This window comes from Somniosus microcephalus, chromosome 2, assembly GCF_052327205.1.
Source record: "Somniosus microcephalus isolate GS21.2 chromosome 2, FLI_Smic_1.0, whole genome shotgun sequence".
Classification (NCBI taxonomy): domain Eukaryota; kingdom Metazoa; phylum Chordata; class Chondrichthyes; order Squaliformes; family Somniosidae; genus Somniosus; species Somniosus microcephalus.
The window spans coordinates 142,859,841-142,875,205 of record NC_140988.1 but is presented as its reverse complement, the minus strand read 5'-3'; the positions used below and the strand labels follow the sequence as shown (position 1 = coordinate 142,875,205).

Sequence of the window (15,365 nt, the reverse complement as noted above, 5' to 3'; positions counted from 1 at the left end):
CACTCCCTTACTGATAATATATTTATAAAAACTTTTAAGGGGAGAAATTCATAATAGCCCAGGAATGGGCACTAACTTTAGAAAAGTTTGAGATTTAACGCCAGGCACTAATGATTCAGACTGCATGCAAAATTCAGTCTCATTGCTGAAAGAAATGATTGGAGTGCTAAATCAAGCGCCAATGGCCTAGCTCAGTGGCGTTAAACTCAAAGCGCTGACCAATATCAGGTGCAGTCTAATCTCAAGTCATCATCGCCACATGCTTTTCCCAGTACTTAAAAGTTCATTGATACTGCAGCACTCATTCTCAGCATTGCTGCCTGTGCAGCTGCCTCAGCAAGGAGAAGCACAACAAGGAGAAGGAGCCAGAGGACTGAAGCAGATCCACCTCAGGTGAGTGGTCAGGGTGATTGAATGCTTCAACAAATGCTACATACCACCATCTGTACCACCTTGGTGATGAGGAGCCCTCGAATACACTGCTCCTCACTTCCTTGAAGGTAGGAGAAGTGTTGTTGGAATATCCTCGGAAGGTAAGGCCTCCTGGTGAGAGCCCTGATGGCTATTCGCCTCCCTCTGGCCACATGTTTCAGTCTTTCTCGCTCCCTCCGCAGTAGATCCTGGAGGGCGAGGTCGACTGCCAGTACAGCCACCATTAATGTAACCAAGTGTAGCACTTTGATATGTTGTCAGAATAAATGTAACTAATTTTCAGTAGCCACAACAGTCCTGAAACTAAACAACCTTTAAATGAAAGATTTAAACTGTTGCACAACGTCAAACTGACAAGGAAGCAGTGAAACAGCACTAACACGACAGCTGCGACACATTACTCATGATGCCTTTAAGTAGTGCCCCGGAACCGGCTACCAACTGTTTCACACCTCCTCTTCCTGTTGCTGTCGGGACGAGGCGCTAAGGCAGGGGGCGAAAATGAATTTGGCAGATTGGGCGCCCAGTGAGCGTTACATGCTCACTGATGTCACGATCTGCCTGGCATTGAAGTACCCGGCGGTAATGGTTAGCGGCAGCGCTATGGGGAGGTGGATTTGGCGTGCAGCACTACTGCATTAGCACCCCGTTAGCGCCCCCGCCAGGCACTAACGGGAGGTGCTAACCAACTGAATTTCTCCCCCTCACTATTAGCCTTTATATTATGTGCAAGTTTTTTGTATTCCTTTTTGCAGGTCTTAATATTTTCTTTGTGTCCCTATGTTGATGTCTATATTTCTCCCAGTCTGCTGGATTACCCAAGAAAGTGTCACCCCTGCTCTTTTGCCTCCTCCTCTAAGACACGTACTCTCTCTCTCGTTTCTCAGAGAGGATGAGTATATAGTGGCTTCTGGGAATCAGGAAAGCCAAAATGACTCCAAGGGAATTCTAGTCCGAGGAGGGGGCCTCCGCTGGATAAATTTAATACTAATTCTATGTGGACTTGGAATCCAGGTAGCTCAGAGATTCAAATGGACATACTGTACTTCTTTTGGAAGAGAAGGATGTTTTTGAAGCTAAGTTTATCACTAAGTTTCATAGAATCATAGAATGGTTACAGCACGGAAGAAGGCCATTCAGCCCTTTGAGCCTGTGCCGGCTCTCTGCAAGAGCACTTCTGCTAGTCCTACTCCCCTGCCCTTTCCCTGTAGCCCTGCAAATTTTTTTCCTTCAGGTACTTATCCAACTCCATTTTGAAAGCCGTGATTGAGTCTGCCTCCACCACCCTTACAGGCAGTGCATTCCAGATCCTAACCACTCGCCGAGTAAAAAAGTTTTTCCTCATGTCGCCTTTGGTTCTTTTGCCAATCACCTTAAATCTGTGTCCACTGGTTCTTGAGTCGTTTGCTAATGGGAACAGTTTCTCTCTACTACTCTATCTACTCTGTCCAGACCCCTCTCGATTTTGAACACCTCTATCAAATCTCCTTTCAATCTTCTCTGCTCTAAGGAGAACAACCCCAGCTTCTCCAGTCTATCCTCGTAACTGAAGTCCCTCATCCCTAGAATCATTCTCGTAAATCTTTTCTGCACCCTCTCTAAGGCCTTCACATCCTTCCTAAAGTGCGGTGACCAGAATTGGACACAATACTCCAGCTGAGGCCGAACCAGTGTTTTATAAAGGTTCATCATAACTTCCTTGCTTTTGTACTCTATACTTCTATTCACGAAGTCCAGGATCCTGTAAGCTTTAACTTTCTCAACCTGCCCTGCCACCTTCAATGATTTGTGCACATATACCCCAGGTCTCTCTGTTTATGCACCCTCTTTAGGATTGTACCCTTTAGTTTATATTTCCTCTCCTGATTTTTTCAACCAAAATGCATCACTTTGCACTTTTCTGCGTTAAATTTCATCTGCCATGTGTCCGCCCAATCCACCAGCCTGTCTGTGTCTTCTTGAAGTCCATCACTATCCTCCTCACTGTTCACTATACTTCCAATTTTTGTGTCATCTGCAAATTTTGAAATTGTGCTCTGTACACCCACATCCAAGTCATTAATATATATCAAAAAAAGCAGTGGTCCTAGAACCAACCCCTGGGGAACACCACTGTATACCTTCCTCCAGTCCGAAAAACAACCGTTCACCACTACTCTCTGTTTCTTGTCACTTAGCCAATTTTGTACCCATGCTGCCACTGTCCCTTTTATTCCATGGGCTTCAACTTTGCTGGCAAGCCTATTATGTGGCACTTTGTCGAACACCTTTTTGAAATCCATGTACACCACATCAACTGCATCACCCTCATCAACCCTCTCTGTTACCTCATCAAAAAACTTGAGCAAGTTGGTTAAACACAATTTGCCTTTAACAAATCCATGCTGGCTTTCCTTAATTAATCCACACTTGTCCAAGTGACTGTTAATTTTGTCCCTGATTATTGTTTCTAAAAGCTTCCCCACTACTGAGGTTAAACTGACTGGCCTGTAGTTGCTGGGTTTATTTTTACACCCTTTATTGAACAAGGGTGCAACATTTGCAATTCTCCAGTCCTCTGGCACCACCCCCGTTTCTAAGGAGGATTGGAAGATAATGGCCAGTATCTCTGCGATTTCTTCCTTCACTTCCCTCAGTGTCCTAGGATGCATCCCATCTGGTCCTAGTGACTTATCTACTTTAAGTACAGCCAGCCTTTCTAATACCTCCTCTTTATCAATTTTAACACATCCAGTATCTCTTCTACCTCCTCCTTCACTATGTCTATGGCAGTATCTTCTTCCTTGGTGAAGACAGATGCAAAGTACTAATTTAGCACCTCAACCATACTCTCTGCCTTCATGTGTAGATCTCCTTTTTGGTCACTAATCAGCCCCACCCCTCCTCTCACTACCTGTTTACTATTTATATGCCTATAGAACACTTTTGGATTACCTTTTATGTTAGCTGCCATTCTATTCTCATACTCTCTCTTTGCCCCTCTTATTTTCTTTTTCACTTCTCCTCTGAACTTTCTATATTTAGCCTGATTCTCAGATGTATTCTCAACCTGACATCTGTCATATGCCCCCTTTTTCTGCTTCATCTTACTCTCTATCTCTTTCATCATCCAGGGAGCTCTGACTTTAGTTGCCCTACCTTTCCCCTAGTGGGAATGTACCTCGACTGTACCTGAACTATTTCCTCTTTAAAGGCAGCCCATTGTTCCATTACAATTTTGCCTGCCAATCTTTGATTCCAATTTACCCGGGCCAGATCCATTCTCATCCCACTGAAATTAGCCTTCCTCCAATTAAGTATTTTTACTCTAGATTGCTCCCTGTCCTTTTCCATAGCTAATCTAAACCTTATAATACTATGATCCACTGTTCCCTAAATGTTCACCTACTGGCGCTTGCTCCACTTGACCCACCTCATTCCCCAGAACCAGATCCAGCAAGTTTGTGATTTAAAAAAAAAAATTATGTTTCTTCTGTGATCGATTTCACTTTTCGGGGTTTATAGTGGGGTGAGTGACCATCATGATAACTGTATCTTGGAGAATGATATCTTGTTGGAATGTAATTGCATAGAACTTTTTTGGTGGAATGTTACCGAGGAAAAGTTCTGCACAGCATGATTGGTGTCAGCAGTGGCTCCGTGGGTAGCACTCTCGCCTCTGAAGGTTGTGGATTCAAGTCCCACTCCAGAGACTTGAGCGCATAATCCAGGCTGATATTTCAGAGCAGTACTGAGGGAGTGCTGCACTGGCGGAGGTTCTGTCTTTCAAATGAAACATTAAACTGAAGCCCCATCTGCTCTCTAAGTCAGACGTAAAAGATCCCATGGCACTATTTCAAAGAAGAACCGGGGAGTTATCCCCGGTGTCCTGGCCAGTATTTATCCCTCAACCATCACCTAAAAACAGATTATCTGGTCATTATCACATTGCTGTTTATGGGAGCTTGCTGTGCGCAAATTGGCTGCCACATTTCCAACATTACAACAGTGACTACACTTCAAAAAAGTGTATTTAGCTGTAAAGCGCTTTGGATCTTCCTGAGGTCATGAAATGCAAGTTTTTTTTATAATGAAAGTAGAAAATAACCAATTAGAAAGGAGAAAAGCACACAGAAAAAGAACATTCACAAAGGCAACAGTCAAGACGTAGATGATGTGTACAGCAAATTTTGTTCTAAGGATACTTAGAACTTTATGACCATGTCCCACTGCAGCATTAGTGAGTATACAACCTTGTAGTAAAAGGGCTGCAGTGTGACCTCGTTGTTACTGTATGAATCCAGCTCCTAGCAACAAGGAGCTCTCGTTCTCTGCCTAATAATTGTCTCAACAGCATTAGTTATCATAAATTTAGTACTTTATTTCTCCATTCATTTTTATTTTTTGAAGTGCACTGATTTCTTTCTGTATTCCACTGTGCTGATATCAACACTTAGCATTTGTTGCTAAGCTCCATTCCCTGCCATAACCTAATCGTCATTTAGATTCTCAACTCAAATGACAGAAACAGAGTGAACTCTACTTTTGACAAGGGAAAAATTAATGTATTATTTACGTCTTAGACTAAAAACAGAAGCACGGTGGCATAGTGGTTAGCACTGTTGCCTCACAGCGCCAGGGACCCGGGTTCGAATCCGGCCTCGGGCGACTGTCTGTGTGGAGTTTGCACATTCTCCCCGTGTTTGCGTGGGTTTCCTCCGGGTGCTCCGGTTTCCTCCCACAGTCCAAAGATGTGCGAGTTAGGTTGATTGGCTATGATAAATTGACCCTTAGTGTTAGGGGGATTAAATACGTGGGGTTACGGGGATAGGGTGGGATATGTGTTGGTGTAGGGGTTACGGGGATCGGGTGGGATATGTGTCGGTGCAGGCTCGATGGGCCGAAATGGCCTCTATCTGCACTGTGGGGTTTCTGTGATTTCTGTGAATTATTGCTTTTAAAAAATTGTTTCACATAAGTTCTCAAAATGGAGGAAATAACTCCCATAGGGGGTAATTTTGACTTTGTGGAAACAGGTCCCATAGTGTAAAACGGGCAATATCAGATCATTATACATTTCTCCCGATATCACACAAAGTTAAAGATACCCACGTAGAGTTTAATAAAGTTGAAACGAGACTCGCACCACTCCATTATTTGTAGATAGCCAAATGAAGACAGGATGGTGAGATGATGACTGTATTTCATAATAAGTTGAAAAACCTGTATACCCATAGAGAAGGCTCCTTTATAATCCATTTCTGCTAAGGACATCTCTGTTTCAGATGGATCCATCATAAAAACCTTCTCATTATTGCAAAGATGAAACTCTGTGTTGAGAGAGTAGACAACTGGAACTGGACGATTTGTCTGTTGAAAGGCAATAGGGACAAGGAACCTTGACAGAAAGAGAATAACAATGTCAATGTACTGACAGTATCTTAGAAGACATTTACTTAACAGTTATATAGGATGTTCTCTGCTACAAATGTAAGCAGCAACCACAGCTACAATGACAAATTATTTCTTGATAAGTCTGCTTTAACTCTCATTTTCACAGTGCTTATTACACTGGTACTGCCGTGTTAATATACAAAATTTGGCCTTGAAATAATGCTGCGAGATAATGGCTTAAAAACAATTAAGGATCAATTTTAACTCAAGGTGGGAATCCGAGGTACGGGGCCAGAAGTGGTGATCTGTCTGGCCCCCTGGAGCATGAGGCCGAGAAGATTTTGACTCCTGGGCTCATTTGCATGCTCGACATTGACTCTGTCTCCTACCGGTGGGTATGATGTCAACTCTGCACTCTGAATAGCATTGGCAAATACACACATGGAAAGCCCCAAACCGGGATGGAAACTACAAACTTAGTCCTAGAAATTCGATTAGGCCGGGAAAAGGCTGGTGCCACCATAGGCCGAAGTTAACGGCCGCCCGCAAAAAAAGCACAGGCAGCACCGGTATTTTGGTGCTGTCTGCTGATTTAAAGTAGTGCAGCGCAAAACCTGCAGTGTAGCGCACTGTTTCGGGTGGAGTCTCAGCAGGAGGCCCAATGTAGTTTGGCCGTAGAGTCTCTGGAGCGAGGCAGTGCTCTCTTAAAGCTAGCCTGTCATCTTAGAAAGAAAGCAGTGTCGTGCCCTTAAAAGGGGAACTGCCTTCTAAAATGAAAAAAAATAAGTCATTTAAAAATAGGCAGTCTTTAGCCCTTAGAGTTCAACTGCTGTCTGAAAAAAAATAAAACTCTTAAAGCTGAACTGCCTTCCGCACGTAAAAAAATGGGAAAAGTGCTTCAGCCCTAACACAAATGGCTCAACAAGCCAGGGAAGGTGCACCCAGGGTCTCGCACGCAGCACTCCAGCTTTGTGTAGGGGGTGAACACTGCAAGAGCGGCCCTCTACCCACAGGGGCCAGGAGGCCCTCCAGAAAGAACGATGTGGGACCACATCACTGAGGCCATCACTGTTAGCAGAGTCGCCCCCACGACTTGGCTCCAGTGCCCAAAGAAGCTTCATTACTTCAAACCAATGGTTAAGATCAGTGAATGCATCTTCAAAAGTCATCCCCCACGAACTGCACCGCTAGCCTCACACACAGCGGTGATAACACAAACAACGTCTTGCGGTTTTAAATGCTATAAATTTAGCTCTTTTCGTTACCATTGGCATATTGCAGATGGTGCAAGTGAGTATAAGGCTGGAAAAGGTATTGTGTGAAGAAAGCTGCAATTTTATCTCCAGTTTTCTACTCTAACCTACTAAGCAATCTGAACCCTTCAGATATATTATAGCTTACATCTCTAATTCTACATATGTTTCATGATAAAACAGTACAATGTCATTTTCCATGACAGAAAAAAATTGGAAACTACATTTTGAATATTTTGTGCTGAAGTTGAAAAAGTGCAGTGCAGGTTGAGCGCCCAAAATCCAGAGTTCCGGAATCCGGACTCTGGGACGATTGGTGGCTGGGTAGTCCAGAATCCGTAAAATGTTCTGGAATCCAGACACCCTGTTTCCGCCACCAGCTGGGCCCAGGCATTTCTGGACTTCGGAATGTGTTTCTGATGTTCGAAGTCCGGAAATGCCCGAGCCCAGGTTGCGATATTTCTATACTTCGGACATCAGAAACATGTTCCGAACTCCGGAAAACCCCGAAAACCGGCTCGGCCTCAGTCTCGAGGTTGCCAGATTCGGGACGTTCAACCTGTATTTGTATAGTGGAGTCATAATAAGCTCATACTTTTCAGGAGCATGTGCAGTGCAGGCCAATGGCTTATCTCCAGGGTCGATCCAAGGTTGTGTGGGTTGCACAGTGCAGGGAATCAGAAAGATTGTGTACTCCCCTGAATAATCTTTCCTGTGGGTAAGAAAAACATCAAATAAAAATTATCATGCAAATTCTTTTAAAAGTTGCTGCTAAATCATATATTAAATCTCTTACCAATATAAGCTGATTCAAGTCAAAAGATATCCTACTGTAGCCTATTTAATCTAATATAAGTAACATAAAATACACTGAATTTAACATTTGCTTGATGATACCTTCATTTTAACAGCTGTAACTACTTTCCTGGATTCAAAAGGCTTTTTTAATGGAATGTCACATATGATAGTTTGCTGAGAGGTATACTTACTCAGTTTCAAATTCTGACAGGCTAAAAAATCACATAGAAATCATCAGTAATGACAAAGAACTATGTCAATTAAAGATATAAGAATTTTTAGTAATACTGTACAAGAAAAGGCCAAGAAGCTCAACATGCTTGTCCCCTTTTGACAGCTCTCAATCCCAAATTGTTAGCTTTTTAATAATGTGTTCACTAGAATTCAATGTTATACACATTCTGCACCTACCTAAACAAAATAGACCCATTTTTGGGATGTTAATTTGGGATCTTAACCATGCAAGATCTTGTTGCTCAGAAGATCTAAATATTCTTACTGGTCCTAGATTCATGAAGGTGCCAGTCTTGCTGAATTTTCTTTGACAAAAATTGCATGAGTTGTCCAATTCTTATTATCTACTATATTATCCTTACATAATACCAGTCACTGCATTTCAAGGTTATTTGCTGTGTGAGGCACTGAGATCTTCCAATGTCATAGGCATTATTGTCTCAAAATGACTGTTGTTGATATTAGCAGAAGAATGTTCAATGCATTTGTATAACATTGCTGGTTCCCTATTTTAACAAAGGCACTAATCCATTTTAAATTAATGGATTAAAATAGTGGATAAAGGAATATAAACACACTGAACATTGGCCTACTAATACAACTGACAGAAATTCCTAGGCTTGTATGAATGTAAATATTATTATCCCATCTATGTCACAGATTGCATGATCTGAATCCATCAATGAATCTGCCAGGCCCTGTGTTAAAACTACATCCACTATGAATATGCAAACATTTTGTGTTAGCTAATCATGTTGTCTCATTTGTAGCTTCGTTTTAGACTTGCCACCTAATGTTGGGAGGCCACCAGCTAAATGAAGAATATCACTGCCTCTCACACTGTACGATAAATTCTGGTTTTGGCACAAGTGGATTAATCATTCTCTGGCACCTTTCTGCAAATAGGGCTAGTGTGCATTTTTTCCTAGAAATAATTAAATTTTTCAAAGTAAATAGAACACTATCAAAAGGAAATATATATATATATATATAAAAAACAATAGCTTATTCAAACAAAATCCTTTGTTTAATATTCTAATCTGTATGCTGCTGTATAGTGGAGAATTACAGCCTGTAGCTAGGCACTCTTACACCATAACTGGGATGACATTGGGGTTATATTCCTACAGGGGTTCTATGGATCGACCACCATCATTTTGAGGGAAGATCGGTGGAAACCCTGGAGAAACACTGTAAACGGCCTTTATGCTTTTTCTCCAGGTTGCTGCAGACTGACGATCGATCGGGAGTGGATCCAGTGGAAATTAATGCCGGTTGTCTCGCCGCTGTGCAATGCATTCTGGGTAGACAGCTTGTACTCTGTGGGCCGTGCAGTCAAACTTTTTAGAGAATTTAAGCAAAACAGATATTTATAATTTTTGGATGAATCAAAGTTTAATGGAAAGTTTTAAGGTATAGCTGCAGAGTGTTGCATTACAGTTATAGAAATTGATGGAAGTAAAAGTAAAGATCAGTGCTGTCATCCTTCCCAGAATAAACAGTATGAACAGGCAAAACAAAATCTCCTCTCTACCACAGTGAAAACGTTCAATATTAGCTTCTAGATTTTTCCAAAATATGGCAACACACAGTTCAGAACAAAACAGCATTCTGTTTTTATAAGTAAACGACTAACATTATTTTTTAAATGTATTTTAAATTGTAGTATTCTTTAAAAAGCACCAAGTCTAGCAAAGGAGATATCTTTGTATTCTACCTGTTGTAGGAACTGGTTGCTCGCCACAGCTGATATGGGGAATCAAATGTCTGAGCACTCCAGAGCAACTGCAGATCAAATTCAATGCCTCCTAAGTGATCAGGAGCTACAATCTGAGACTTCTGGCCTGGCAGTGTGTGGTGATCCATCACAAAGTGACCTGGAGAGGGAAAAAATACAAGGTTGAGGTTTCTTCTCTCTCAGCTTAGAACAGCAGTTTTGGAGCCACAATTATGTACACCTTTTGTTCCCTACTGTTAGTGATGTCCATACGTGCACATTACTAATATGGTCAGTGGATAGTGATGAGAAATCGCCTGAGATCCACTAACTCATCACAGTTTGAAGTATGTTTTCAATTTTACTCCTTTATCACTTCAAATCCTATTTTACCTATTGTAACCTTTCCTACTTTTTGAAAGTGTAATAACAACCAACTTGCTTTTCTCCTTTCACCAGCCTACTCATACTTTCCACTTTGGAGGTGTGAGGAACTTATTATTTTAAGAAGAGATTTCATTGCTTGAAAATCAGCCTTAGGGCCAGTTTTGCAGGCTAGATGAAAAGCCTAAATTCAGAAGACTGACACAATTTCATGCCAATGCTTGCTGTATCCAAATCAGGAAGCGCTGTGGGTGCAATGCTTAGAGCACTTAAACAAGCCTTGAAAGTAAAATATGACACAGGAGAAATATTTACTGAAAACTATCAATGCCTCTTTTACTGTGTTATACATAAAGACAGAGGGGTGACTTTTCTTCAATGGCAGGATGGCTGCCAGAACTGGGTTGAAGCAAGACCTCTGCCCGCTGGTCCAAACCTGCTGTGACTCGGTCCTATTTTTCTAGGTTGAGGCAAATTGAATATTTATGGCTGGCTCCCAGTGCTACTGTTGGTCTTCAGTTGGAGTCCACCTCTGTGGGGAGGGGAAGTGCTGCGCTGCTTTAGCGGTGCACTCACTGCAGCAGCTTCAAGGGGCCAGTCAGCAATGCCTCTTAATGGTGGAGACAAATGAATGAGCAGGGCTCTTAGGAACGTCTGTTCTTTGGAGGGGTGGGAAGCAGCAGTACTCTAGAGCCAGTACAGCAAATTGTGGGAAGAAACGAATGGACATTAACACCATCACAGCCGGCATCCCTTTAGAAAAGTAGTCCTATCGCCTCTTCCCTCGGGCATTGTTTATTGGAGGCAGAACAGCATGTCATGGGAGGAAAACACAACAGAGCCCTAAGCCGTGTCTACTTGCCATCATTTAGCTGTGGTCGGCTGGGCAAGCGGGGGGTGGCGTGATCCACACCGAAATGAGAAGAAAACTGTGGCAATTTTTAAGGGCAGGGATTCGCTGGAAGCCTCTCTACCCCAGGACCTCCTGAAACCTGATGACTTTCCTGAGGAAACTCCACCCCAGAATTTCATACCAAAGGACTGAAAATTATTTCTTGACAAATTTGCAGTATTAACCTATCATTAGCCCTATAGTATAACTATTATTATTACACATCATTACCATGACCGAACTGGTAGTGCTTTGGCACAAAGTGAATTAAAAACTGAATAAAACCAGCCTAAAGAGCCAAAAATAGTACAAACGATTAAAAACAGATACCAAGAAGTGATTTCAAGGCAAGGATCTAATTTTAATGTTGAAGTAACACACCCCAAATCTGCTGCTCTTACAGTTTAGGAGAATTCAGAAATTCTGCTCCTCTTGAACAGGATTCTGGAGTAGTAATTTCTGTGCTGTAAATTCTATGTAGCAGAGACAGAGGCACTGGAATTTGGGATGGAATCCAGATTCGCAATGGTGCTGCCAGAATTTGTCATGATGTATTTGAAGCTCTCGCTCAATCACTCCTAGGTATCCATTATTCTTTCTATTAATATATCATAAAGTAGTATTACACATTTTGAGTCAATAGTAACATAAACTATACTGATAAACTGTTGAATATGAATTATGTTATTTTTGTAAAAGTGATTTATAGAACACATGATTCGCACTTGTACAATATGAATTATATCCAACAGTTAATCCTTCAGTAAACCCTGGCTTTTCCCCTTTTTCAACTTCCTTCAACCCACAAGGAAATTACTTGCCTCTAAATTTTGCATGGGTCTTGAATTCAATGACAAGACGACCATCTTCCCGTATGTAAATTCGTATTATCTGAAGTCGTGCTGACAATACACTGTCAGTTTGTATGCCTGTATTAAATAACAAGACACATAATGAAAAGCTTTACATTAGGTAAATGAAAAAAATAATAACATTAAAAAAAGTTCTTTGCAATCATCTGATTTACCTGTTCGCCATAGAACTGTGTCATAAAAGAATGAAAACTCCATCTCAGTGTGATGCTCCAGTGACGCCCAGCCTCTTGGTGCTGTCACGTAAATGTAAGACACGTACAAAGGCACTGACACTGTCAGGAACGATTGGGCGGAATCTCGTACCTGACAATTATAAGAACATAAGGAAATGTGGCACAGGAGTAAACCATTTGGCCTGTGAAACCTCTTGTCGCAGAGATTATGTATAGTCCAATTTACCATAAACTTATCTGAATCCACTAAACTCCCTGCAAAATAATTCTACAAAGTCTCTCCCTGCTCTCACCCCCAAAGGTCGTGGACATTGTTATGCATATAGATTCATACCAAGCGTACTACACAAGATATAAACTTCAACTGATAAGAGAGTGTAAATCAACTGAATAGTTATTCTAATTAACAATGGCCTCAAATGAGAAGATAGTCCAAATATAATAAGCAATACTTCAACTTTGTATGTAACATCTGTTTTTGACAGACTTTAAGTTTGGCTCATTTGTTAGCATTCGCATTCTGAGTTCGAAGACTGTGGGGGTAATTTTGACTTTGGATGATAGTGTAAAACACACGGGCCTAGAAATTGAGTTTGCGCTGCGCCAGGGCTTTAGCGCTGGAAGTTAGCGCCGGCGCTAGGTCCCTTTGCGCGCGCCAAAAATTCAGTAGCGCCGCGCCCAAACGGCTGCCGGCGCTACTGAAGGGTTTTAGTGCCTGAAAACTGGCGCAACGCGCCGCATTGCGGCGCTATTCCGGCACTGCGGCGCCCGCTGCGGTGCGGCAGGCTCGGGAAGTGCAGGCCTCCTCCTTCCGTTAAGGAGGAGCTGCCTGCACCCGGCCGCGGCCCGCGCAAATCTCTTCAAAAATGAGCCCGGCACCTCGGACAAGTGCCGGGCTTGCATCTGTTCCGGGGGGGGGGGGGGGGGGGGGGAGAAGTCCGGGGAGGGAGCTGCGGGCAGGCGGCCGGCGGGAAAGCGGCCGGCCGCCGCGCCTCCTTAAAGCGCCGGCGCAGACTCCGGCAACACTCGTTTGCCGGAGTCTTAGTTGCGGCTGCCACTGGCGAGGCGGCCGCAACTGAATTTCGGCTTGGGGCCGGGTTACCACGGCAACCGGGACGCTGCGCACACCGATGACGTCATCGGTGCCGGCGCAGCGCTACCGGTCTACCGCCGCGGAAGGGCCCCAGGCAATTTAGGAACCGGCGCCAATTGCAGCGCTAGGCCCTCTAGCGCCGCAAAATCGGTGCTAAGGGCACTGAATTTCTAGGCCACGATGTCAGCTTGGCCACCTGTTGAAGTCAATGGAAACAAAAATCACGAGAGATGTTCAGCAGGTTGCTGAGCCGATTATCGCCCGTTTTACACTATCGTCCAAAGTCAAAATGACCCACTGTGAGTTTAATGCTTACTCCAGGTCTGGCGTACATCATTTAGGTTAACATGACAGTGCATTACCAAGGGAGTGCTGCATTGTTGAGGTGCCACCTTTTACATAAGATATTCAACCAAGGTCCCATCTATCTGTTTATGTATATGCAAAGGATCTAATGGTACTATTTAAAATAGAGCAAGGAGTTCTCCCAGTATCTTGGCCAATGTTCCTCCCTCAACCATCACCACCAAAATCAGACTAACTTTTCAGTTGATTTGCTGTTTGTGGGGTCCTTTCTGTATACAAATTAACTCCCGTGTTTCCCTACATAGCAACAGTAATTGATTGACTATAAAGCACTTTGAGATGTCCTGAGAATGTTATTTAAACCTCTCTTAACACAGATTTTAAAATTAAAATTCTGAATATTACAAACTTTTTCTCTAGTTACAATTATGGATGACACCAAAACAGAGCTGCGTATTTTTATTTACTGTGATAACAGTCTTTCGTTTAATTGACATACAGAGTTGCAAAGTGAAATTGCTTAAAATTTGGACTGTTGTCAGTAAAGTAGTTGTCGACCATGTTTAAATAAGAATGAGTATCTCATCAGCTCTTTGATTTTTCTGGAAATAATCACCTGGAAGTCAGCTGTCACTGAGCCACCGCAGACATCAATCAGTTCTGTCATATCGTAGTAGGCATCGAATGTCCAGATACAGCTCTTCAGGTTGAGGTGCTTGTACAGCTGGATGGTTTTGGGTTCTCTTACATTTGGGTCAAACTGGAACGGCCGATCATACCCAGGGCCAAGAGTGATGCTGTCATAGATGACATCATCTAGAAATCCAGAGTCTGCAACACACACCTTTCCTTAATGCTTTGGCTATTATAACCTGCTAAGCTGACAACAGAAAGATTCCAACTGTGTACTAACACAGCATTTATTTTAAGTGAATAAACAGAAAGCATAAAAATATACAGTGTTTTTTAATCTCTATCTGACTTATAAGGTGCAGATAGTTTTAGAATCAGAAAGATTGTGAGGTGACTATGAATGTACAAATTATGGAAATAATTCAAAGGACGCCAAGTCAAGAATACCATTAGCACAGGTAAGGTAAAATGTTTAATATTTTGCTAAAATTGCCCTTCTCCCATTTAACAAGAATTCCTATATTTTATAGGAAAACTTATTTATGTACGTAGGCAGGCAGGAAAAGAAGAAAGGGTCAGAGAAGGGACAGACCAGAAGTATTGGGCCTAGAAATTCAGTGGCGCCCCATTTGGGGCGCCAGCCTCGCCTGGGCGCCGGAAGTACCGCCCCGGAAGTAGTCGCGGCCGCCCGCCGCAAGTTCAGTTTGAGCGCCCCAGAGGGAAGCGCAGCGCTACTCAAGGCGCCCCGCATCCCTCTTGGGACGCTGCAGCTGAAGAGTGCAACGTGCCGCAGCGCCACACGCTGCGGCACGGCGCGCTACGGTACTGCAGGCCTTCCTCCCCTTCTTAAAGGGGAGGGGCCTGCTGCAGCGCGGGCGACGATCGCGAGTGCCGGCAAAAGAGCCCGGCACCGAGGAGAAGTGCCGGGCTCTTGGGACACAGCCGGCACTCCGCGGGGGGGGGGGGGGGGCGGGTGCTCAGGAGGCTGGGGACGGCGGCGCGGAGAGGTGCTGGCAGGTGGCCAGCAAAAAAAATGGCCGCCCCGCACCTCAGCGCCTCTACCGCCGCAGGTAGGCCCCCCTGAACCGGTCGCAACTAGCGACCGGCGTTAAAGCAGGGGGCGCTACTAAATTTCACAATCGGGGTGGTAGCGGGGCGCTGCGCACACCGATGACATCATCGGTAGCGGCACAGCGCTAACG

General features: G+C 43.5%; 1 protein-coding gene across 1 annotated transcript in view; it reads right to left on the bottom strand.

The window, feature by feature from the left end:
- fras1 (Fraser extracellular matrix complex subunit 1) overlaps positions 1-15,365 on the bottom strand; it is a 747,542-nt gene that overhangs the window by 15,992 nt on the left and 716,185 nt on the right. The window contains exons 65-70 of the mRNA XM_085963231.1: positions 14,147-14,361; positions 12,111-12,261; positions 11,905-12,012; positions 9,808-9,967; positions 7,654-7,770; positions 5,643-5,809 (exon numbers count right to left, since the gene is read on the bottom strand). Of these exons, the coding sequence (XP_085819357.1) occupies positions 5,643-5,809; positions 7,654-7,770; positions 9,808-9,967; positions 11,905-12,012; positions 12,111-12,261; positions 14,147-14,361 (918 nt within the window). The remainder of the gene's footprint in view (positions 1-5,642; positions 5,810-7,653; positions 7,771-9,807; positions 9,968-11,904; positions 12,013-12,110; positions 12,262-14,146; positions 14,362-15,365) is intronic.